Source organism: Phlebotomus papatasi, chromosome 3 (genome assembly GCF_024763615.1).
Source record: "Phlebotomus papatasi isolate M1 chromosome 3, Ppap_2.1, whole genome shotgun sequence".
Taxonomy (NCBI): domain Eukaryota; kingdom Metazoa; phylum Arthropoda; class Insecta; order Diptera; family Psychodidae; genus Phlebotomus; species Phlebotomus papatasi.
Genome location: NC_077224.1, coordinates 77,087,467 through 77,113,178, shown reverse-complemented (window position 1 = coordinate 77,113,178; position 25,712 = coordinate 77,087,467). Strand labels below are relative to the sequence as shown.

The 25,712-nt window shown below is 32.9% G+C and overlaps 2 protein-coding genes across 4 annotated transcripts in view; one reads left to right on the top strand and one right to left on the bottom strand.

Annotated features, from left to right (window-relative positions):
• LOC129805847 (blastoderm-specific protein 25D) overlaps positions 1-14,230 on the top strand; it is a 22,185-nt gene extending 7,955 nt beyond the window's left edge. For both annotated transcript variants that reach the window (XM_055854065.1, XM_055854064.1), the window contains 5 exons: positions 2,290-2,666; positions 7,229-8,763; positions 12,376-12,541; positions 12,639-12,750; positions 12,829-14,230. In XM_055854065.1, the coding sequence (XP_055710040.1) occupies positions 2,290-2,666; positions 7,229-8,763; positions 12,376-12,541; positions 12,639-12,750; positions 12,829-13,058 (2,420 nt within the window). In that variant the 3' untranslated portion in view covers positions 13,059-14,230. The remainder of the gene's footprint in view (positions 1-2,289; positions 2,667-7,228; positions 8,764-12,375; positions 12,542-12,638; positions 12,751-12,828) is intronic.
• LOC129805854 (peroxiredoxin-6) lies at positions 14,152-25,682 on the bottom strand. 2 transcript variants are annotated; one of them, XM_055854074.1, is made up of 6 exons: positions 25,498-25,682; positions 25,374-25,436; positions 17,624-17,736; positions 17,368-17,563; positions 17,232-17,304; positions 14,152-14,360 (listed from the first exon to the last, which is right to left on the bottom strand). In XM_055854074.1, the coding sequence occupies exons 1-6, from the start codon at positions 25,578-25,580 to the stop codon at positions 14,223-14,225; spliced, it is 666 nt and encodes a 221-aa protein (XP_055710049.1). In that variant the 5' UTR covers positions 25,581-25,682; the 3' UTR covers positions 14,152-14,222. The 2 variants fall into 2 exon arrangements, with proteins under 2 accessions (XP_055710049.1, XP_055710048.1); XM_055854073.1 differs by having other exon boundaries at positions 17,368-17,736; positions 25,498-25,657.
• Between the last annotated feature and the right edge of the window lie 30 nt (positions 25,683-25,712).

The following is a 25,712-nucleotide window of genomic DNA, read 5'->3' as shown; positions in this document are numbered from 1 at the left end:
CAATTATTCAAAATGGCGGACAGAATCGTCAAATCAAGATGGCGACCACGTCATCTTGTAGATCTCGTGCATCTTACCCTTAGATCTGAAGATCTTCATTGTCGTTTGTTATCACACTGAGAAAAAAAGAGGGCGCGATTAACTTTTTTCCTCATAATTTTAACACTTTTAGGTGTAAAAATATATCAACATTTTTTTAATGTTAATTTTACACCTTTTTAAGGATAAAATTAACATGAAAAAGGGTAACTTTAACCCATAATACACCTAAAAAGCATAATATTTACACCGATTTCGGATCAATAATGCAGGGTAAAATTAACATTTCCAGAATGTTATTTTAACTTTTTCGGATTTCTCTCACTCAACTTTAAATGTGTGATACAATTATTTTTTTTAAATGCAGTGTAAAACAAATTAGAATTGTTATAAATTCCATCCAGTTATAACATAAATATTTTAGCAAATAGGTACAATAGGAGTTTTAGGGAACAATATTGTAATAAGTTTTACTTAACCCTCTAACGGGTAAGACCGCCTCCAGGCGGTCTTCACAAAAATCACATTTACAGCGACAATAAAGGTTTTATTTCTTTAAAAGTGCTATAGTGTCCTCGGTAATAGTCTTATAAACATCTCTTGAAAGTTTGAACTCATTTTGACTCTTCGTTTTGTTGCTATTCCCAGTTTTATGTGACAGGTCAGAGAAAAAGCAACAAAAAATATTTGTGCAAAAAAAACTCATTTCCAATTTCCATAAAAATACCGATTTAAAGTTATCTGACTAAAATAAATTTATTTTTTACTGAAAGATATGTCATTCTACTTTGTATATTTTATTTAAAAAATTTGAAAAAAGTAAAAATGTGAATCTTAGAAGCAAAACGAGTTTCATTTTTTTTTTATTTTCTCACCTAGCGCCTAAACTAAAAAAGATAATGAAGAATGGATGGTTTTTTTCTACTTCATTGGATCATAATTATCCTAGAAAACATTGTTTTAGAACTTTTTTCTCATATTAAAGAAAACACCGTTAGAGGGTTAAATCTTCTTATTAATAAAAGTTAGGGGAAAGGCTCATAATTTTGTCCAGTTTCTAAATTTGGACACTTTGTGGATAAAATTGGATACCAAAAATAAATTGATTAAAATTATGGATTTTTATTGCAATATTTGATGAACAACTAATTCTATCTAAAAAAAAAATGTGTGAAAAATGGGAAATTCTCTAAGAGATTCACCAATGAGGTGATAATCCTTATTTTGGACAGGTGTTTTTCTCACGAAATTTCGTGAACTTTTAGTTTTTGTGATGACTAGGTTGGACAAATGCCTGGAGAAACAAAGGAGTATCATCTCTACGAAAGAGATGTAGCGAGAAATGCCTTGAAAGGCTCCCGGAAAGCCCAGCAAATGCGCGAATCCGCGAATATTTGGATTACCGAAGTCAACTCACTTTAATGAATGATATGGAAAGTTTCCGGGCTTCTTGTGGCATCCTACGATTCCCTTACATGAACAGAAAGAGGACTTGGTAAGATTGGTTCATGAAATGATGAACAATGGGCATCCTTTTGAGGCGAATTAGCTGTCCAAATATACAACCAAGTTGTCCAAAATAAGAGTCAACTTCTCCTCTACATATCAATTCATTTTTAAACGTATTAAGACTTATTTTAGTAAAAACTAGAACAATAAACCCTTGCCAAATTTCTAAAGAACCCTTCTGAAAAGAGAGTAACACAAAAAAAAGTCAATTAGTATCGAAAATATCGCACTTCAAACTTGGAACATCGATGCTTATAAGCAGACTGGACCAAATTATGAGCCTTTACCCCAAATTGACAAAGATCATCTCAGAAAAATAGGTATTCATTATGAAAAAAAGCATTATGGTTTCCAGGTAATCAAGATTTTAAATCCCATACCTTACTTGAATCCGGCCATTAAAACATTCAAAGTAATGCCTCGTGATTATAAAAGCCTCCAGGGTATTTCTCAATTAAAGCTATCACGGATCACAACAATTCAATTTCCGATTCGATTACAGTATCATCGCGCGACTCCTTGCATAACATTTATAAAGCGCTATAAATAAACCATTGTTACAAAACCATCTGATCACCGGTGTTACATTATGCAGAAGTATAACTGACTCTGTTGGAGGTGGAAGAATTAAATGCGTAAAATGTCTTAAAATAATATTCAATTGAAAAACTCCTCCAGGCAGAAAATGTTTGCCATTTTAAAGAGTTTTTGGTCACTCTTTCTATCTCTTGATGTTTATAGATTTTTCGCCCGAGTCAGATGTTGTGCCATTCGATGTGATTGTGGACATGTTGGAGAACGCTGGTGTTCTCCAGGCATCAAATCTTCTCGGGAATCTTGGCTTTAGTGGGCGACAGATCAACATTAGTGAGTTGTCAGCATCAATTGATCACGAATTGCAAGTGATGCGGGAAAATGCAGCAGCAATTCCTCTACTGAGGGCTTCCCTGGTGCTGCACAAGGCGGAAGTTAATGGACTTCAAGTGGCTCTGCGTCAACTGGCATCGGAGAATCAGAAGCTTCATTCGGATAACCAGAGTGCTAATCAACGTGCCGTGCTGCTGGCACAGGAAATTGACGAGAGACACGCCAATATTGAAAATTCAACTCGTTCTGAGGTAAGCAAGGAACATTTTTTCTTTCGTTTATGGTAAAAACAAAATTTAAACATTAATTATTTTTCTTAGTAAACACTTACAAATAATGTTGTGGAGATTTTTTTATTCCTCGAAGTTAAGGGGTTACCTGGTTCTTGAAAAGTAAACAAAAACATCTTTATTTTTTTTTCAAAATAATAAAAAAAATAATTTAAGTCCTTAAGCATTTAAAAGTTACAATATTAAAATTATTTTTTTTTTATTTTTTTTTGCATTTTGTAAAAACGCAGCCGTTGAGACCTGATTTTCGAAGACCTTTTTTGAAAAATTACTTGACGCTGGATAAAATTTCTCATTCAGAGTATATTCATCTAAATTTAAATTATGTATACTTTTACTATGTGTGCTTAAGAGCTCGCATTAAGTATTTTTTTTATTATCTCGAAAAAAGAATTCAAGGAAATAATCTGCTTTTTAGTCCACGAGACCCATGTAACCCCTTACTATAAAATATCATTCTTGCAATATAATGAAAGCTCCTATTTTGTTGACTTTTTTCTTTTCAAAGTTGATTTTTCCCATTTCTTAACTATTAAAATCAATTTCAAAGGTAATAATTCAGAGAGTTTATTGTTTTAATAATTAAGCGTTTTTTTACTCAGGTGATTTTATTTTTAAATAAGTTAAAAATATAAAAGACGTCTATTATCTCGGTTTGTATTTTGCACTTTATTAGGTTAAAATTTTGATTTTTTAAAATTTTATTATGTTTTTTGAATAGGAGTGAATAGGATTAAACTCCTTTAATATTCATACCACACGTACAAATTGAACTCCACAGAGTTTTTTTTTCTGACGATATTTGTAATTAATTATTTTATCCAGAAAATTAGTCCACATCCTCTTTGTTTCACAAGTTTTTTTTTAAATAAAAAATATTAGGGTATGTAAATGTGCCAAATTTCGGCATAGTTGCAAATAAGCACTGAAGTCCTAAGTTTTAAATGCAATATTTTTAATTCATATTGATATTTCTTGTTACTTCCTTTTCGGGAGGGTTGTTTGGAACCTTGAAAACTAGTTTATCATCTTTTTCTTTAAATCACTTCCTAAAATATTGAAAAATTAATAATAATATGAATATTGCTTTGGGTAGTATTCCGGACACTGAGTGAAATACCGGCCACCTTTTTTCTGACCACCTTTTGTGACGCAACGGATAGAAAATTTCAAAACGTCAAACGGAACGAGTTTGGTATTTAGTTTAATACGTTTATATGACCCACAAGCCCTGAGATCTTCCGTGTAATTTGTCCTGAAGACCTCAAGAGTAGCATCTCAAATTAACGCGCAGATTCCCGTAGCAATTTGCCCTTCCTGAACTCTTCCAAGGCCTTTTCCACATCATCTTTTTCATAGAAGCGATGGTTTTTTTTTCTCTGGACATTGTAGAACTCAGAAATTGAAAAATAAACACAAAATGAATAAGAAATTTAGGAAAGCAAAAGATGTTGCCGGAATAGGCAACACTACCTCACCGGAGAGACGCTCACAAAGTATATACTTTTTTACGCGAAATACAGGATCCAGTTGGGAAATTTCACCCGAAATTTAAAGATTGATTCACTATTAACATAAACAGAAACAATCTTTAATGAAGACTTATCAATTTTCATGAAAAACACCGAAGGAAAACCCTCTACATTTCACCACAAATCGTAAGACTGCTAGAAACACAATCGATCTGTCACATTTTTTGTAAGACTGTTTCCACACTGAGTTTTACAACACAATTTAAATTCAAATATTTAAAAGCAAAATGAATTCATTGACTATTCAAAGATTACATACATAATTTTAATTAATTTATTTGCTTGGCTGAAATTACACTCAAAGTGGCCGAAATTTGGCACACTTACCCTAAACATTTTGATTTCTGTTAAAATATTTTTAATTTTTAATTTAAAATTAATTAACATGTTCAAATAATGCAAATTATGCGAGAAAAAATGCGTCCCAAACATCCCCTTATGCGTCCCACACTACCCCAAAACGGGGAGGCTTGGAACAAGGTGTCAAGTTAGGGGAAACTGGGGCACCACAAAACACGGTGTACCACCAAACACTAATTTTTAGTTCAAAACTATTTGGACTATATCGACCATTTCTTCAGTGGACAAGAATCCCTATAATGCCTATAAATTTCTATAAGTCTTGTCCTCTGAAGTCGAATATCTGATTAAGAAATCGTAATGTTTGGTGCTACCCCGTGTTTGGTGGTGCCCCAGTTTCCCCTAAATGTTTTATCTTCTCTAATAAAAATATTTCTTGAAGCTAGGTCATTTCCTTCTCCTTCAAGGAAAATCGCGAAAAACAGTTTTGGCCTTCTAATTTAGGCTTGCCCCTTAACTCTTTCGCGTCATACTTTTATTCAGCAGATGAATTCATGTAAAATTGAGCTTTTCCTAATGCTTTCTGATCAAATATAATAGTTCAGTGAGGAAAAAAAATTTCTATTGCGTGAAAACTCGGAAAAACCCCGGGTCATATATGACCCTGTTGTCCTCAAGGGAAGTGTACATACCATTTTCAAAATCTATAATCACGGGCTTTTTAAGAATTTTTTTTGCTTGAAGTTATTAATTTGGCCAAAATCATGGCAAACTGGATTGTCTTGATGAACACTGTCTTGATGAACACCAGTTCAAGGAATCTTCCTGGTAATCCCTTGAACAGTCACTGTCACACTATTTTGAGTGGTATTTGGCAAAAATATACTTATCCACATATTTATTCACACACATGCAATTGCACAATATGAGACGCTTGCAGAATACTCTAAAATATTGCAAAATATGTTATAATTCATCAGATATAAGATGAAATGTCCAGGAGCAAGATGTCCCACCTGCATTTCACAAAGAAAAATAATGTCCCAACTACATTTCGCTATAGGTTTGGGACGAAAACACTGTTACCCTTGGGGATAATAGGGTCATATATGACCCGGAAAATTCTACACGCTTTTCTGGATAATGGAGAGTAGTTTATTATATCAAAATATGCAATATACAATCTTCGGATATTCTATTTTGTGTTTCTAAAGAACTTTTTTGCTGAAAAAAATAAATTAATATAAAAAATTTTGAAAAAGAAAAGTCATTTCACAAAATTCGAAATGAGTGATTTTTGATCTCAAATATTTTCTTTTCCTGAATATCTGGAGTCTTGAGAAAATTAACCAAGAATCTTACATCCTTCCATTATGATGTCGTGCACAAACCGATAGATTTCAATTATTGTAAATAGTCAAAAAAATTGTTTTTTCCCCGGGTCATATATGACCCTAATGACGTGAAAGAGTTAAGGAGGCGTGGCCAAGTTTTTTTTAATGAGAATGTGACTTTTAGGAACACCGAAGATCAATATACACGGTAAAAAATTTCGGCACATATTTGTTCCAAAAATTAGCTCGTCCACGGACACTATAATTTTTCGGCACAATCTTGTTCATTTTACGAGATTTAAAAAGATAATCAATATGAGTAACGAATTTGTTCCAAAAAGTAGCACGTCCACGGACACCGAAAATTTTTAGAATAAATTTGTATCTTCTAGGAGAAACAAAAAGATACCCAATATTAGTGACGCATTTGTTACAAAAAATAGCTCGTTTAGTATAAAATCGTATCCCTCTTCTCATACTAAGTCACCAACGAAGCGAGGAGGATGCCAAATTTAAGGCAATTTTCGTACTACATGGTTTCACTTTTTTAATTCGAGATTCCCTGTTTCTCCTGCTGCCAGTAGTCGCATATGATTTCGTCATGCACGCGTCTGTATAAAACACTCTTATGTTGATTTTTATTTGATGTTCCTTATGAACTTTCGCCACCGAAATCCATCTCGATTGAAGTATAGGCCTTAACTGTAAGACTAAATCACTTACACGAATTTGTTCCCGACTATGGGAACAAAAAGATTCCCCATATGAGTAACAATTTCGTTCCAAAAATTACACGGACATCGAAAATTTTTGGAACAAATATGTTAGAGATGTAGAAATAATATTGTTATAAAAAAGTGTATCAATTTGTTCCTGACAGTGGGAACAAAACAGCCGAGTGCAACAAATTCTATTCCAACTTTCAGGAACAAATTTGTATAAAACTAAATCAACTCAAATTTGTAGACATTCCACCGTATCAAAATGGTTCCAAAAGAAAACTGTAACAAAATTTTAACTATATTTCGTAACAAAACTGTAAAGAAAACTTTTTGGAACAAATAAATATCTTCTCTAGGTACAAATTGATTCCAAAAAATTTGTTCCAAGGAAAACTTGTTCCAATATTTTGGTCAGTGTCCAAAAGTTTTTACCGTGTATATACTGGGGATATTGTTGATATAAATCTGCAATAGGACATAAAATACATCAAAAATACATTAATTACAAATATCTAGTGAAGAAAGTGACAGGTAAAAATAGTTGCTTGAATTAGCAATTGTCGTGTGCGTACTTTTATTAAAAATTCTTCCTGTAAATATTTGTCTATGCATTTTTTTTCATTTGTTTGCAATAGATTCGTGCCTTGGAGCAACGTCATGCGGAAACAATTCGTGAGCTCACACTACAGATGACTAAAGATCGAGAACAATTGGCAGCACTCAATGGGAAACTTGAAGAGAGGATAAAGTACTTAGAATCAGAACAGACACGCCTCAAGAATGACAATGCGGTGCTCAGGAGTGAAAATAGTGCCTTTGAGAGTGAACAGACAAAATTTCAGGGAATTATAGCGGAATTGACGGAGACAAATCACAAGTTAAATGCTGAAATTGCCGAATTGGGTAGTCGACAGGATCAGAGTGAGGTTGAGAGTGAGGAGATTCAGATGTTGATGCAGAAGGTGAGTCTGGTGCAGAAGGAAAATGTCGATTTGAGGGATAAAAATGATGAGCTTTGTGCGGAAATTGAGAGTGTTTCCATGGAATTGAAGAAGATGCGTGCAATTAAGGGGGTATCAAAGAGTCCGACAAATTCAGAGTATGGGGATGAGGGGGCATCTGGGGACAATGGGGATGATGTTGAACTCAATGTGGCTAATACCTTGGCTATTAAGAGACGAGGAGATTCACCCAGTAAGAGAATCAATGAGGAAAGTCCTCGTTTGGGAAAGTTCCGGAAGTACAGTGATGATTCGGCTGAGATGTCGGATAATCCAGCTGAATGGGGTGCACTGAATATGGAATTGGAGCAGGCAGAGAAGAAAACCGAAGAACCTTCAATGTCAAAAGATATCCCAGAAATTCAAATACAAACAGAAGATAGAGCACAAAAAGCTTCAGATTCTGAAGAGATTGAGAAATTGAGGGAGCGTGTAGGTGAATTGGAAGCCAGCCTGGAGCTGATGAGGAAGGAATTTGATGACTGTGAAGACTACTGGCAATCGAAGCTAAACACAGAGAGGCGAATGTTTGAGGAGGAACAGACTCAATGTGATGAAAAACTTTCGGAATTGCTGCAAAAAATGATGGAATATGAGGAACAATTCAAGACAGAGAAATCCTCCGGAGGACGTTTGACTCCAATTGAGGAGAAGGATAATCTAGAACAGCAATATGCTGAATTAGAAACGGAAATTAATGAGCTCAAAAATAAGAATTCGTCCCTGTTGGCGGAGAAAACGGAAGAAATCACAGAGTTGAAGAATCAAATAAAGACTTTAATGGAGGCCAGTCACAATCAATCTGCATGGAATTCATCAGCTCAATTTGATGGGCATGATGATGGAAGTTCAGCCAGTTCACCCATGAATTACCTCTGGAATCAGAGTACAATTCATGCACCAGCCAGGGACTATCACAATCCCAATTGGCAGCAGGAGGCAGAGAGGAAAAAGTCACCGCCACAGGGTATTGAATGCTTGACCACAACTGAAACGTCCACTTGGGCCTTCTCGCCCGAGAGAGTGCCTGCCATTTCGCCTATCCAGAAGCCTAAGAGACAGACGGACTCCGACGATGCTTCCCGGAAGCCAGATGTTGCCGATGAAGCAAATGTTTCGGTCAAAAGTGGAGGAGGGTCCTCCCACAGCGGAGCTTCAACATACAACATGTAAGTAATATTTCATTTTTTTTTTTTGAAAAAAAAATGTTTTTCCAAAGGACGGTTGCACCAACAAATGACGAACTTAATATTTAAATCCTTTTAACAGTCCCGAAATAATATTTAAAAACGATAACAAGATTTTTTTTAACTGGAGCTAAAAAAAGCGGAAAGAATTATAAAGAAAACTATTTCATCAAATTACGATTTTGTCGAATTAGGGTAGAATTATGTACATTGACAGTAAAATGCTCACCGTATTTCGTTAATTTACGTATTTCCATTGCAATTCTTACGCAAATTCTCGATTACCGTATTACCTTATGTCATACTCGGTGGCACTAGGTGAAAATATATAAGAAAATGGAAGAAATAGAACGAAAATTCGATAAACAGTGAGCAAAAAAAACTGTAAGAGAAATTAATCGTAGTGTTTTTTTTTGCTCACAGTTTATCGCATTTTCGTTTTATTTCTTCAATTTTCTTGTATTATTTTTACCTAGTGCCACAGAGTATGAGATAAGGTAATACGGTAATGGAAAATTTGCGTAATAATTTTAATGAAAATGCGTAAATTAACGAAATACGGTAAGGCTACGGCGAGCATTTTATTATCAATGTGATTCTGCCCTTACTCTAAAAATTTTTTTTGTATAAATTGCACACTAAATTTTATTCGATTCACTGTGCAACGGTGATTTTGTCCCTGGGTTCTCATGCTATTTTTTTCTATTGCTACGGTCAAATGATTTACGAAAATACTTATCATTTTGATTTCATTTGGATTTTGCGCCTGGAATCTAGGCAAACCCGTTTTTGCCGTTTTTTGATACTTGGGTGCCAATATCTCCGATTCTGCTGAACCAATTTATTTCTTAATATGGGAACATTTGTTCTCCTTTGCATGTCCGATAATCCTTTGGACAGATGGAGTTCGTGAAACTGACACCAGGGGCGCTGTAATCTCATATATGTCAGAAAACACGGAAAAATCGAACGTTTTAGCAACTTTAATCAAAAATATCTCGAAAACTACGACTGTCCCTAACAACTTGTTTTATGGGTTTGATAGAGAATTTTATTAGCTACATTTTCATCCATGTGCAACTTTTCAGTCAGATTGTTTTTTAAACTCGAAGTTGAGTTTCAAACGAAAATCGAGCACTTAGCCAAATAGAGAAACCCTTCACAATTTCGGGTGTTAATATTTTTTTCCTACCGATTAGACAACACAAGCCCTTATTATAGTATTTAATGCTTGAATATCGATAATAATGGTGATTTTTGTATGCTCTTTTAATTACTTAGATTTTATTTTATTACTTGGAATTTATTAAATTCCATTAATAAATAGTATTTTCGTAAATCATTTGACCCTAGTAATAGAAAAAATGGCATGAGAACCCAGGGACAAAAAAAAAAGTTTAAAATTGTTGCACAGTGTAATCGTTTTAATATTCAACCAAAACGATGGTAATTTTACTATAATAATCGTATTCATATTTCGTATTTCATATATATTCGTATTTATTATTTGTTATACAGTGAAAGATTACTACGATCACCTTTTTATTTTTGAGAATTTTATTAAGGAAATTTGAACTCGTTTTTATTGTGTACGGTAGCTTATTATGGGTAAGCCTAAATTACAAGGTTAAAAGAGGTCTATATTTTTTTTTAAATATAGTTTCAATCGATAGATGAACTATCTTAGAATTAGAATATACCGTAAAAATTTCAAAAGCCAATCCTAAGTATATCCGAAGATACACAGACGAAAGCAAAGGAGCGCCGAGCAGATTCGCAGGCATTAGGGCGAACATCCAAAAATTTGGACAGCGTTTTCTCCACTTCTCATTTTGATAATTCCTTCGCATTGGCTGGAAAGATTATGAAAGAAAACTTGTGGACCGAATGAAGAGAATAAAGCTTTATTCTCTTCAAAATAAAGTTCTGTTTTAGTTTTATAAATAATGTATTTTTTATTAAAAAAAAAAACATTTACAAAATTGCAGTGTATAATATTCTATAAAAAAAATACTATAACACTTTAAACGTGTATATAATAACTGTACCAAATTACAGCATAGTTGCATGCAAGCGCCAAAGTTTTAAGTTTGAAATGTAATTTTTTTTAATACAAATTGATTTTTTTGTTACTTCTTTTTAAGAAGTGTTGCTTTGAACCTTGTAGATAGTTCATCGTCTTTGTTTTCTCCAAAATCATTCTTAATGCATTCTAAGATTGATAAAAATATAGACATAGCTTTTGGGTAATATTTCGGTTATCTTGATTCTCATAGTTCCTTGCCCTTCTGGAATTCTTCCAGTCTTTTTTTTACATCATCCCTTTCGTAGAAGATATGTTTGTGCTATTCTTGCATTGTATAATCTCTCTAGAGTTTGGAAAAGCTGAAAAAATTGAGTAATAAAAGAAGTGGCCGGAATTGCAAGCTGGCCGAAATTTCATACAGTTCCTCTAAACGTCAAAAATTTCAAGATTGATCGCTTTTACACTCAGTCCCGGCATTAAGTCGTTCGGGATTATGCACCTGACGGAATTATGCACATACAACTATGCAACTTTGCCTACCCATGGGAGACAATTTATGAAATGATTTTTGAAATACGCCTGAATTTATACTATTTTGCGATGCGGGAAATTTAAAAACATTTTGCTACTTTTTCAAAATAAAACTTTAATTTCTTTTATTAAGGTAAATTTTTTAAATATTCTGACCATTTATTGAAGAACTCTGGCCAAAAAGTACTGTTTGTTAATGAATTTCTATTAAACAGTTGAATCTTTTTGTTTGAGCTACTTTTACTCCGCGCAAAATTCGTTCTACGGCAGATTTATTCAAAAGTAAGCCCCTGAGGGTATGCAAATTTTCTAAATGTTTAATGCCATTTCGCGCGTTTTTTTTCGGTACCGAAAATGTGCATAATGCCGGGATCTAGTGTAGCTCGTTTTTGGATTCCTAATCAGGGGAACCATTACATCAGGATGTGCCAGATAAGGCAAAAGACGTGACCTAAAATTTTTTATAGTCAAAAAAAATCAATACCTTTACATTTTAATGCCGAACTGTTTTTCAATGAATGATTTGGCTTACAAAACCATTAAAAAATACTTAGAAAAAAGAAAATACTAAGAAGATTTACAGCATCATAATTATTTAGCTTATTACTTTTATTGGCAAGTCCTTACGAAGATTAGAGTAATGACAAGTGCACAATAACTTTTGTTTGTGAACATGTTTTCAAAATGTCCTATGAGAGTGAGCGAGATGACTATATATTACATTTCGTTCACTCTCTTTGAAATGTCAAAAACATGTTTACAAAACAAAAGTTATTATGCCTATCGCACAATAACTTTTGTTTGTAAACGTGTTTTCATAATTTTCTATAAGAGTGAGAGAGATAACTAGATCTAGATCTCACTCACTCTCATTTAAATGTCAAAAACATGTTTACTAAACAAAACTTATTGTGCGCTGGGAATTATGCGTTGGGCATAAAAGTGTTTTGATTTTTGTTTTTGATACCGGTTTAAGCATTGATTTTATTTTTTGTAAACAATTCTTTGATAATTTTGCATAAATTCGGTATTTCCAGACGCACTAATGCGAGTCCGGATGGATTTAAGAATGAAATACAGGAATTAGCAACAATTAAGAATCACTTGGAGGATGAAATTAAAGAAATTACATACAAGAGAGATTGTCTTCTGATGGAAGTTCAACAGCTTTCTTATGTGAAACCAACACGCACGGAAGCTGCTGTGAGTTAATTTTCTTTTCTTTTCTTTTTCTCTGATTGCAACTTGCATTTTTCTCAATTTGATTGTTTTTTATTTTTCGTTTTCTATGGATTTGTAGAAAATGGCAAATGTGAATTTAACAACACGTATTCAGCATTTAGAGCAGAAAAATCGCCAATTGCAGGCAGTTCTGAAGCAACAGCAACACTATGCTGAAACAATAATGCATCGTGAGTTGAAGCTTTTTCTTCCGATTGGTAAGTTTTTTTATATTTAATATTCTTTGTTTTTTGGTGTCTATCGTGCAGAAACTTGGCAGCAACAGAGATCGGAAATTAGTGAATTGAGAAATCGTCTTGAGGCTCAGTCCATTATAATAACTGAACAGGCTCAGAGATTGGCAAATGCAGATATTCTGGTGAAGGATCTCTATATTGAAAATTCTCATCTAACATCAAATATGCAGCGTCTTGAGCAACAAAATAGTAGAAATGCATATCTCTTTCAGTACTCAGCTCCAGGTTCTAAATTGCCGTAAAAAAAAGCAATTGCAATTCCCTCTTTGAAAATCCGCCTTGATTCGTGTTTGCTTCGTGTTTTTTTTTCTTTTTGAGACGTAGACAAAGGAAAAGACAAGTAGCTTTTAAAAGTTTTATGAAAAATGAAAAGAGTGAAAACGTTGAGGCAGAAAGTGTTTAGAAAGAGCACAGAAACTTTTGTAAAAGACAGAGCTTTAAAAAGTAACACATCTCAATTTTCTAACTATTTTCTCTTTTAGAGATTTTCTTTACAAATTTTCCGAGTTTTTTTTTTTCAAGTGAAAATCTCCTTTATTTAGGGTAAGTGTGCCAAATTCCGGCCAGTTTGCAATTCCGGCCAGTTTGCAATACCGGCCAGTTTGCAATTCCGGCCACCTTTTTTGTTCCTCTAATTTCCATGAATTTCAAGTTTTTACTTACTCTAAAGATTATACAATGCAAAAGAATAACAAAAAATGTAGCTTCGACAAACGAGATGACGCGAAAAAAACATTGGAAAAATTCCCGAAGGGCAAGGAACTATGAGAATGAAGGTGGCTGAAATAGGGCACGAAAGCTATGTCTACATTTTTATTCATTTAAAAATGTATTAAGAATGATTTTAGAGTAAATAAAAACGATTAATTGTCTACAAGGTTTCAAGCAACACGCTTTAAGAAAAAGGAATAAAAAAATCAATTTGTATTAATAATATTACATTTCAAACTTGAGACTTTGCCACTTGCATGCAACTATGCCGAAATTTGGCACACTTACCATAATTACTTGTACCAGTTGTTTATCTTTTTTTTTCTTCCGTTTTAGTAACAGAGTAAATGAAATTAGTTTTGAGTGATATTGCGTAATAGTTTGTAGATAAACTTTTTTATAGAAATTTATTTTTAGAATTAATCAATTTTCAACTCATTTTTTTTCTTTTTGTTCTTTTCCCTTTGAAATATTTCCCTAATCTAACTTTTACTAAGACCTTACAGAACTTAGAAAAAAATAATAATAATGAGTGAAAATGTTGAAGAATAGGACGACAAAAGACAGTTGATAATATCGTGTGAAAATTCTTCTGTATTAAACACAAAAAAAATATTTGAGAAATAATGTAACTTATATTAATTTCATAATTTATTTCTGTAATCTTTTATTTGAAATGCAATTTAACTGATATTTTAATCAACATTTGGGCATTTTGTCTTGCGAATGTAATCTTTTCCCGACGGAACAGAAACAGTTGAGAATCCTGCTGGAAAGAGATTGTTTGCTTCGTCTGCGGATAGTGTTGGTAAAACCATACAATCGCCTCCTTGCTGAAAATTTATTTAAATAAATTAATCAAATAAAATTTTCTTTAGAATGGGCAGTATTTTGATAGAAATGGTCAGTAAAAATTGGAATTTTGATAGATTTTTGACAATGAAATTTGACCAGTAAATAAAACGATTTTGATGAATACAAAAATCTAATTTGGTCAGTACTAATGGCTACGGCCGCTACGGCACACCTTTTAGATCAAGAAAATTTCATGAAGTCAAAATTCAGATCTCAAAAAGTCAAAATTCAAAAGCTTTGCAATGTCTATTTCATTCTTTCGCACTTCAAATTCGATTAAGCTGAATTGAATTTGTTGTGATGTTAAAAAAAAAGAAGAAGAGTGCGAAAAAGTAAGATTGACAAATGCAATAGGTTTGAGAAATTAAAGGGATGCGAATTTCGACTTCATAAAATTTTCCTGATCTAAAAATTGTGCCAGAGCCATAGCATCAAACTGTGGCAGTAAACAAATCAAATTTACTCAATTAATCGATATCGGATATTAACAAAAATCGAGTTTAACTCTTTCGCGTCCATAGGGTCATATATGACCCGGGGAAAAAAGTTTCTTTTTGGCTATTTACATTAATTGAAATCTAACTGGAGTCTTGAGAAAATGAGCCAAGAATCTTACATCCTTCTATTATGATGTCGTGCACGAACAGATAGATTTCAATTAATGTAAATACCCAAAAAAAACTTTTCCCCGAGTCATGACATTACCCTATGGACGCGAAAGAGTTAATGCCCAGCGCACAATAATTTTTGTTTGTAAACATGTTTTCAAATTTTCCTATGAGAATGAAAGAGAAAACTAGATCTGGATCTCACTCACTCTCATTTAAATGTCAAAAACATGTTTACTAAAGAAAATTTATTGTGCGTTGGGCCTAATAATTTAAAAAAAATACAATTTTGGTCTGTATGAAAATCGAATGTCGGCGATATCAAAATATTAATATTATTCAGTATGAAAATTGAATTTAATCAGTAAAATGAAATCAGTTTTTTAAATAGTGAAATCGAACTTGGACAGTGCTAAAATCAAATTCGAAAATCGAGCTCGGTCAATAAATAGAAAACAATTTTACTTGCTAATAAAAATGAATATGGTCAGTAATGAAAAAATTCACATCCCTTTCCTTCTTAAAAGCTTTGCATATGTCCATCCTACTTCCTCGCACTCTTCTTCTTCTTTTGAACATCACACCAAATTAAATTTAGTTCAGTCAAATTTCGAGACCGAAAGAGTGATGAACTGATGCAAATCTTTGAGACAGAAAAGGATGCGATTTTCGATTTCATGAAATTATACCGAGCTAAAACATGTGCCAAAGGCATAAAGAAGCCAACTTTGTTCAGTATAAAAATCGAATTTGGTCAGTAAAAAGAAACCAATTTTTCTTAGTTAAAAACGAATATGATCAATTAAGAGAGACCAATTTGGTCAGTACAAAGATCAAATTTTGTCAGCAAAAAGGATCAGTGTTGCTCATTAAAGAGAAATCCTTTTTAGTCAGTAACAAAAATCGAATTTGAATATTTAAAAAATGAATAATTTTGATTAGTAGTGAAATTGAATTTCTTCAGTATCAAAATCTAATTTTATCAAGAAATAAATCTAGACAGAAAATTAATCAATATTGCTTAATAAGAATTAGAATTTGGTCAGTATTAAGATGGAATATTGCCAGTTAAAAATAAATAAATTTGCATAGTAAAGAGAAATAAACTTTAGTGTAATAGCTCTGGCACGCCATTTAGGTGAGAAAAATTTCATGAAATCGACATTCACATCTCATTCTTCCTCAACAGTTTTGTCTATATCTCACTCTTTCTCTCCTTTTATTCTTTTCAATGTCACAATAAATTAATTTAGTTTAATACAATTTCGAGTGCGAAATGGTTAAAAAATGTTTGAGAAAAAAGAGATGTGAATTTTAATTTCACGAAATTTTACTGATCAAAAGGTGTGCGACAGTAACAGTAAACGAATTTTATAGTTAGACAGTAAAAGATTCAAATTTGACCAGTAAATAAATCGATATTTGTTAATAAGAAATCGAATTTGGTTAGTTAATGGCTCCTGCACACCTTTTAGAACAGGAAAATTTCGTGAAATTAAAATTCATATCCTTTGCTCTATAAAACATTTTGTATACGTCTATCTCATAATTTCCCACTAAAAATTAGATTGAACTAAATTGAATTTGGCGTGATGTTCAAAATAAGAACAGTGCGAAAGAGTAGAATAGACTTATCCAAACAATTTGAGGAGGAAAAAGATGTGAATTTCTATTTCATGAAATTTTCTTAATTTAAAGGATGTGCCAACGGAACAAAGAGAAATCAATTTAGGTCGGTACAAAAATGGAATTAGGGCAGCAATGGCTCCGCCGGCACACCTTTTAGATCAGGAAAATTTCATGAAGTCGAATTTTGGATTCCTTTCTTTCTCACATGTTTTGCGTATGACTATCTCATTCTATCGCATACCAAATTCGATTGAGCTAAATTGAATTTATTGTGATGTTTAAAAGAAGAAGAAGAAGAGTGCGAGAGAATGAGATAGACATATGTAAAGCATGTGAGAAAGAAAGGGATTCGAATTTCAACTTCATGAAATTTTCCTGATCTAAAAAGTGTGCCGGAGCCAAGAATACAATTTTGTTTTAAAAACAATAAAATATCTTATAACATTTTAGCCCTTAAGTTGCATTTTCCCTATATAATCATTTTTGTAAAGATCAATTATATTATTATACTGCCTATTTTCTTTTATTTGCCGAAAAGTTACTGACTACTTCTACCAAAATGCTTGCTTATCTCATTCCATAAAATTAGCGATTTTCTAAGATAATACTTACCCGCCAATCTGCAGGGGTTGCAACTTTGTATTTGTCTGTAAGTTGCATGGAATCGATGACTCTTAAGATCTCACTGGAAAAAAAGAACCAACAATTACGTTCAAAACTTGATTGTTCTCTCAAAAAAATCTCTCACGTGAAATTCCTGCCAGTTGTAGCTGGGTAGAGAATCGAAAGCCTGAATTTCTTCTGACTATCGATAACAAAGACAGCTCGGCAAGTAAGAGGCAATCCTGCTTTTCCAATTTCATCCTTGTCCAGCATATTGAGCTTCACAGCCAATTCTCTCTTCTCATCATCGATTATTGGATAGGGGAATGGTCCAGAATAGCCTAAAATTAGCAAGATCTTGAGACAAAAATCCAGGTAATTTTTCTTAAAGTAGTTATCACCTCCAAAGTGCTTGATATCGTCGATCCATTTCTCATGGGAAGAAACACTATCGCAAGATAGTGCAATTATCTTCACATTACGCTTCTCGAATTCAGGAATCAATTCCACGAGTCTGGAGTGAAATAGTTGACGAAATGTAAATAATGATTAAGAAAAGTAAATAAAAGTACCAGGTGAAGCAATAAAAGATGTATTACAATAAATATTTCCATGAAATATTTATACCCTAAATAAATTGGTGCTTAAAGTAGTATCATTCTTTGGATTGAAAAATAATCTTATCCACTGAGGAAACTGGAAAAGCACATCCGTTAAGGGTTTCCTTAGTCAATAATTAAGTATTCAGAAGTAACACAGTTGATTTTCCATAATTGCGGTTTGCTTTTGAACAATACAGCGGATGCAAAAAACCGCGAGCAATTGGGGAATGTGTACAAGGATGAAAAATTTCTGATAGGCTATGAAGTGATAAGGAGTATCTGCTTAAACTATATCACACTGTGGATAAGTGTTTTCTCTTTTTGTGTGAGTTACCACAATTACGGAGTTAAGAAATAATTTGACAAAAAAGTTGTTTATGATCGAAATGTAGCTAATAAAATTCTCCATCAAACCCACAAAACAGATTTAAAGAAGGGTTTGGTTTTCGAGAAATCTTTAGTAAAAGCAGGTAAAAAATACAAATTTTCTATAATAATAATTACAGAATATTAAATAGAATATTTTATAATAATGATTTGCATAAGGTTACGGCGCCTCTGATGTTAATTTCCCGAGTTTCTTTATTTCTAGAAAATCTTCCAAGTGATAATCATAGAGAAAAAATTAAAGATCTTAAATATTTTCAAGTTTCTCTTAATAAAGAACGAAGTCAATTCAATAAAATCGGAAATATATAATCTCCTAAGCTCCAAAAAACGATAAAAACGGGTTTGCCTAAATCTCAGGTGTAATAACAAATGAAACCAAATTTATAAGAATTTTCCTAATTTATTAGATCTCAGAAGTATAAAAAAAAACATGAAAACTCAGGGACAAAATCACTATTTTATATTGCAATTAGAGTTGCTAAATTTCCAGAAATTTCATGAATTTCCGCCTAAAGTAGGTGGCGACTGCTGTGAAATTTCTGAAATTTTACCATCTCTTATTGCAATCAAGCAAAACAATGAGAATGAATTCTTGAGGAGCCATAATATTACTTCTCTAACTCGACAGAGACAGCACCCCCCGGGTCACATCTCTACGTCTGGCTGTCGCTAGCTCTAGAGGCGGAACGGTAAGAGATAGAGACTTGGGATCTCCGGAAGACCCATCCCCATAAGTCGACCTTGGAACCATTAACACGTCTCTCATCCCCTGTTCCCCATCAAAACCATGTTTTTGTGAATGTTCGAAAACTCGTCACGCGTTTTTTTTTTTCATTTTTGAATATGTTTTATAGAATACCCAGGCGAACATTTTGTCCTAATACGGAAATCCCATTAAATCATTCCTAATAAGGGCCTTGACAGACTTGAAGATTAGCCGATAGACGGCTTAGCGTAATTATATTCGAAATAATGATTAAACCAAGGGTATGACATTTCCTATGTTTCCCATGTGTTTCTAGCGTGCCGAAAAAACTTTTGAGTTTATTGGCTGTTTTCTGTTCTTGTAGAATGATTTAGAAAATAATACAAATATAAAATAAAAGTCAATTTAATATAGAATAGGCAACCAAAAACCCCAAATTTGCAACCTACGTAGTTTTGGAGATATCTTGTGAAATGTGTACGAAAACAGGAAAAAATGTACACTAAAACAGGTCGCATTTTATAGACCTAATGTCACTCCCCTGGATTAAACCATATTTCTATCATTTTCCACTAAGCCGTCTCTCGGCTTAAGTCCTAAGTTTTTTAAGGACCAAACGGTTTTTTCAGGGTAAAAGGTTAAAAAGGCTCTAGGAGCATATTTCCCAACCGAATGGTATCATGTTTGGGCTGGTTGGAAAAGTTTCTGATAAAACTGAACTGATTCCAATCGGTTATGAATCGATAATGCACCGATTTATAACCGATAACTAATTTTTTTAGAAAATTAAATCTTTTACTTTTGAAACTATTTTGGGGGATCTTTAAATGATTTATAAATCGCTTCAAATTTGAAAACCGGTAAACGGTAAATAATGCAAAAGTGTTATGCTTTTTTTAATGTATAGCATCTTAGTCACGAGTTCGAGTAAGGTAAGGGGCTGTATGTCGGCCACTTAAGGATGGGTTTTATGAAAAACTTATGTAAAAGGACATTTAATTTGCCTGTTTTGATCAAATTTTCACCCTAATTTGTAGTATAGATCTTTGTCCATCTGATTGTACACTTTATTTGGAGATAAAATAATTTTAGATTATTAAAAAATTAAAATGTTTTAAAAATGTAGAGTGTTCCTCAATTCGGCCACTTCAATATAAGCGTTTCTCTACTCGGCCACCTGGGGTTCCTCTAGTCGGCCACCTATTTTTCAAATTTTAAAAGCCCGTAACGTTTTTACGGACTAGAAAAGGATATTGAGAAAGAAAGAAAGAAAACCTTTAAAGAATAGTAATTTTAAGAAAACAAAAAATTGTAAGGGAAAAATTCTTTTTATTCTTTTATTTAGCCGGCCGAATTGAGGAACATGACTTTAAAATTTCACACCTTCACATTTAAGACAGAAAATTAATATTTTTATCAATAATGAAAATAAATTTATTGCAGAGTGAGTTAGTTAAAGTTTTTAACTTGCGGTTTGACTCAAAATTTGACTGCTAAAGTAATCTGTACAGGTAATAAATCGAATAACTCTTTGTGAAAAAATGTCGTGAATATTATAAAGAACATCAAAATATGCTGAAAAATGACCAATATTGCTTAAGGTAAATTTGAATCCTCTGACTTTTAATAATTTTTTTAAATGTTTTGTGTCTAATTTCATTTGTATTCTCGGTCATTTGTGTTATTTATACAATTATTGACCTTATGATGTTATAAAACTCCTGGAATATTATTGCAAAATTATATAATATGAATAAATAATTCCACCGGCCGACTTGAAGAACACATAGTGGCCGACTTGTTAAACGGCCGACTAGAGAGTACCTTACCTTAGTTTGCAAAGCCTAGGACGCTTTGCCACATCTTATGCTATTTAATTCTACTAAAACCAATTTTTATGGACCAAATTTGGCTTTTCTTTCATATTAAAGCTTTACATGATTTACAAGCCAAAACTTGCGTGTTTGAAGTCATATTAGAATAAATTCACTAATATGAATTGTTCTCAAATATAATTGTAGATACAATTTTTTATTTTAGATCTTTTATCCTGACTTCAATTCTGTTTCAAATATTTTTGCACGATTCAATTTTTATTTTACATTTTGTAACTTATTTATTATTTGTAAAAAACTTATGTGAAGAGAAGAATTTTATCCAAACCAATTTTGAATTGAATTTTTGTTGAGTGATCAGCGTTAAATAGTTTGCTAGTAGTTTGTCAAAAACGATTTAGTAGTAAATAAACAAATAGTATACGAAGTTTTTTTCTATAAAATAGATGATTAATTAGTCTTGAGCTAGAAACTAAAGTTTTACCGTTTTTGAAATTTATATTGTTGCAATTTTTAAGTTTTCTTACTGATTGCATATTTTATATCTCTGGCGCACCTTATACATTTAGAAAATGTTTAATCGAAATTTCCATCGTATTTTACTGAAACATTTTATATGTCCATCCCTCTTATTATTTGGTACTCAAATTGAATTGAACTAAATTGAATTTGTTGTGGGCATTATTGCTCAAATTCAAAGGAATATTCCCCGAAAAACCAAAGTTGAGATTTATTATCTTGGTATTTTTACAAAAATTCAATTAGAGAAAACACGAAATTTCGACCTAGTTCATCTCCTCCTTTATTCTCTGGCCAATTAAATAAAGAAGGAGAAGAAACATAGGTCGAAATTCTGTGCTTTCTGTATTTGCATCAACTTATCGTCCGAATTCCATAAAGTTTTTACAATAAATGTAATTGAAAAATATTTTGTAAAACGGGACATTATTCATTTTGACCTCTTAAAAAAACAGCATAATAACAAGTATTTTAGTAAAATGTTTAGTAAAAAATAAAATTATGTCACCTTGTATAACGAAAATCATAAATTATAGATGTCCAAAAATAGTGAAATATTCTTAACGTAGAGACAATTAAAAAATAATGAATTTCTCAAATTTATTTTGTAATTTCGGTTTGGTTTAAAAGGATTTATGCTTCTGACACATCTTTTAGATTAGAAAAATTTCATAAAATCAAGATTCACATTCTGTACTCTTCTTCTTCTGCTTTTGAACATCACAACAAAATTTAATTTAGTTCAGTCTAATTTTGAGTGCGAAAGAGTGAGATGTAGATACAAAACGTTTGATTTTTTTTTCTCTAAAAATCATGAAAAAAATAATGATCATAATTGAATAGTTTTTTTTTAAATAAATGTCGATTTTCTTACAATAATATAGGGGAAAGTACTCTCCCTTCGAACGTTCATGCCTTCGAATAATGTGATTTTTCTTTTATTTTTCCTAAGAGACTTACACATTTCTATTAAATATTATTTGGCTTATCATCAATTGTTTATAATCCCGTGATTATTTAGCATAAATCTTTTACGAAAAACAAAAGAAATTCACATTATTCGAAGACATGTACGTTCGAAGGGAGGGCACTTTCCCCTACCTTTTAAAAAATAAAGTAAAATAAGTTGTTTTTAAAAAGCTATATGGGAGGTTTTTCAGGCTTCGAACACTTCTCATTTTCCCATTTAAAGAATGTGACCTTATTTTTTCGGGAAATGTGCGACTCAAGACTAGCTATTAAAATATTCCCTAGATAGGTCGGATTAACTAAAACAATATGGAAAAAATATGGAGTGTTCGAAGCCATAGTCTATACTCTGTACGAAGCCTGAAAGCCTTCCCCTATTTGGAGTAAATAGGTATTATCTAAAAAAGATGTTATTGAGGGAAGTGGGGCACCTTTGAATAGGGGAAGCTTTAAGATTAGGCTTTTTTCTCATATTAGGTGAGATTCTTAACAATCTCACCTACTATAATCCTAACAAAATCTCATGTCCTCTGATCGCGTCCAAACTTTGCCAGAATGTGTTTTGACACTTCCTGATCACGAATATATGGATGGCTAAAAACCGTTCCCGTCCGTCCGTCCGTCCGTCCGTCCGGCCTTTAGTTTGGAGCTTAATAGCTCCTAAACTAAAAGAGATATCGACTTGCGGTTTTCGGCAAAGGTTATATATCGTATGAAAATTGCAACTTGGTGCATTGACCCCCCACCCCCCACCACTCCTTCCGCCATTTCGAAGACCCCCCTTTTTTGTTTTCTTAATGGCTCCGCCCCTATGGCATCGATCGGGCTCAAATTTTAGAATGTTATAGCTGGGCCTTAGGGCTTTCCATAAATACCAAACTTAAGGTCCCCCGACCCCCCTGACCCGAGCTATAAGGGTCCAAAAAAAAATTCCTAAAATGGCCATAACTCCGGTTCTAATTGTCAGAATTTAAAAAATGGGGGCTTTTTGGAAAGCTCTCGTGAAATTCCACTTCCCCTTCTAAGATCGCAAGTTCGTAAAACTACCGCTAGGGACGCTATTATTAAAAAGAAAATTTTTAAATCTTAAAAGTTAAATAACTCAAAAATTCCTTATGCAATCGGGCTGAAATTTTAGTATGTTGTAGCCGTTGATTATACCTATCAAACAAAAAAAACCTTAAGTCGATCCATAACCCCTGACCCGAGCTATAAGGGGTCAAAGTTCGAATATTGACCGGCCTCTATCTCCAGTTCTAATTAACATAGCGACCTAAATTTTACCTTTTTGGTTTCGTATCGATGAGCACTTTCAGATGGAAGTTCAAAAAGTCCCCATAAGTGGCGTTGCGATAGCGTCAAAATTCATCGAAATTCAAAATCATTTTTCTCAAAAATTCCTTTGTGCAAGCTAATGAAATTTTAGTATGTTGTAGCCCAGTCTAGGATGTTTCCAAAATGGTGCGTAAGTGAGCTGTGGTTTCAATAGAACCGGAGATATGAGGGGTCAAAGTTCACGAAATTCGAAAAATCATATCTTCGGTTCTATGTAACCGATTTTGATGAATGAGGGTTTAAACGAAAGATCTCACCAAATGCTACAACTTTCTAGAATATTTGAACTTTGTGGGACCAACACCAGGGGCGCCACAGTCGAAAAACCAATTTTAATATCACATAACCTCAATTATCTCGACTGTCGCTGAACCGATTTTGATGATTACTTCGACATAATTGTAGAGGACATTTGTCTCTACATTTCGTCCATACATCATTTTCCACTCAGACTACGCTATCACTCCGATTTTGCCGTTTAAGTGTGAAAAAATTGATTTTTCCCATAATAACGCTTTGAAATCACTCAGATGCCAATTTGACTGCCTCTACTCCACCAAGACACTTAAAATAGGGTTTTAAATGGAAAGTCCCACAAAATACAACAATTCTTTCATATAGTTGAAGTTCAACAAATGAACACTTGGGGCACTCTGGATGAAAAAACAAGTTAAGAAACAAAAAACCTCGCTTATCTTGGCTTCTGAGTAATCGATGAGATCATGTTCTATAGGAAAATTATAGAGTACATTCTGGTCTACATTTCACCCATATATCACTTTTGTGCCAGTTCATCCAAATCCTTGATATTTTGATTTAAATACAAAATTTGTATAATTTCACAAATTTGATTCAAGGTAACTGAATGGCGACTCACAATTTCAGCTCTAAATCGAATTTGCATGCACTCCGAGTTAGCTAACGTTAAGAATCTCACCTACATAAGCCGGTTAGGATTATCTGTCCCTTTTTAAATGGATTTGAGTCTTAACATGATGTAATTTAGCTTCCCAATTGGTTTGTTGAAGTGAATTATATCACAAAAAGGTTCAGTTTCATTTAACCCTTTAAGGACGATTGGAACACCGGTGTCCCATAAAGAAAATAATTTTTCCTGACTACCCAAAGTTATTTTTTTTCTTATGTTTGTACATAATTGTAAAGTAGAAGGTTGAAGGAATCTACAATATTTTTTGCAAGTTTCCAGCTATTTGATATGTAATAAATATTTATGCTCAGAAATTGCGAATTTTTAAATTCTTAAATTCATAATTAATTTTATTTATTTTTTATACTTCCATTTTTTTTAAGCATACCCCTTTTGGCAATAAAAACTACAATACTCATACGTAATATTTTCATTAAAGCGAAAAATATTATTCATTTGTATTGTCAGAAAAATTACTTAATTTTTTTGGCTATTTTTGTCCCTATTGTTCATAGAAGCACAAAATACACCGAGTCAGACTCTGTTGGACTTTCCAAGGTTAGATGTAAGACTTATCATTAATTATGTTTTCCAGTTTAATTTTTATTGTTGATTTTCAGTCCGTAAAAAGTGTCTCGTCGTTAAAGGGTTAAAAATTGAAGAAAAAAGACAATTTTAAAGCTAGCCCAATTCAAACGTGGCCAACTTACTCCTATCAAAAGTGATATTCCCTACGACAATTGTTGATGCAACCATCGATTACCAATTAATTACAAAAATTCCCTTCACCTCAATAAAGAAATTACTACATAAATTATGAGGCATGAAATGGCAATTTTTCTTCTAAGATTTTATGAAAATGCTCACCTGGAAAGTTCTGTGGTGCAGACAGGTGTAAAATCGGCCGGATGCGAGAATAAAACTCCCCAACTGAAACACAAGCCGGATTAAATTGTGTTCAATTAAATGCTTCCTCATCAAATAAACTCACGATGATTCCAGCCAATTGTAGAAATCTATCTGCCCAATTGTTGTATTTGCTGAGAAATTCGGGAATGTATCACCAATGTTCATTTTTAGGCAAATAAAAAAGAGAGACAGAACTTTCCAAACAAACTCACGCGTGTTTTCTGAGTGTTACTGAATGAATTAGCCGCTCTGGAGGCGAGTCAGCTGTTTTTAGAGGAAAGTCTGCGGATTTCATTG

Bases quoted from the DNA above. Each gene is read 5' to 3' on its own strand.
- LOC129805854 (XM_055854073.1), bottom strand. From the start codon at position 25,580: ATGAACATTGGTGATACATTCCCGAATTTCTCAGCAAATACAACAATT. The intron at 17,737-25,373 runs GTGAGCATTTTC...ATTTCACTCCAG, and splicing joins TGCACCACAGAACTTTCCAG to ACTCGTGGAATTGATTCCTG. The intron at 17,305-17,367 runs GTGAGAGATTTT...CTTTTTTTCCAG, and splicing joins ACAACTGGCAGGAATTTCAC to TGAGATCTTAAGAGTCATCG.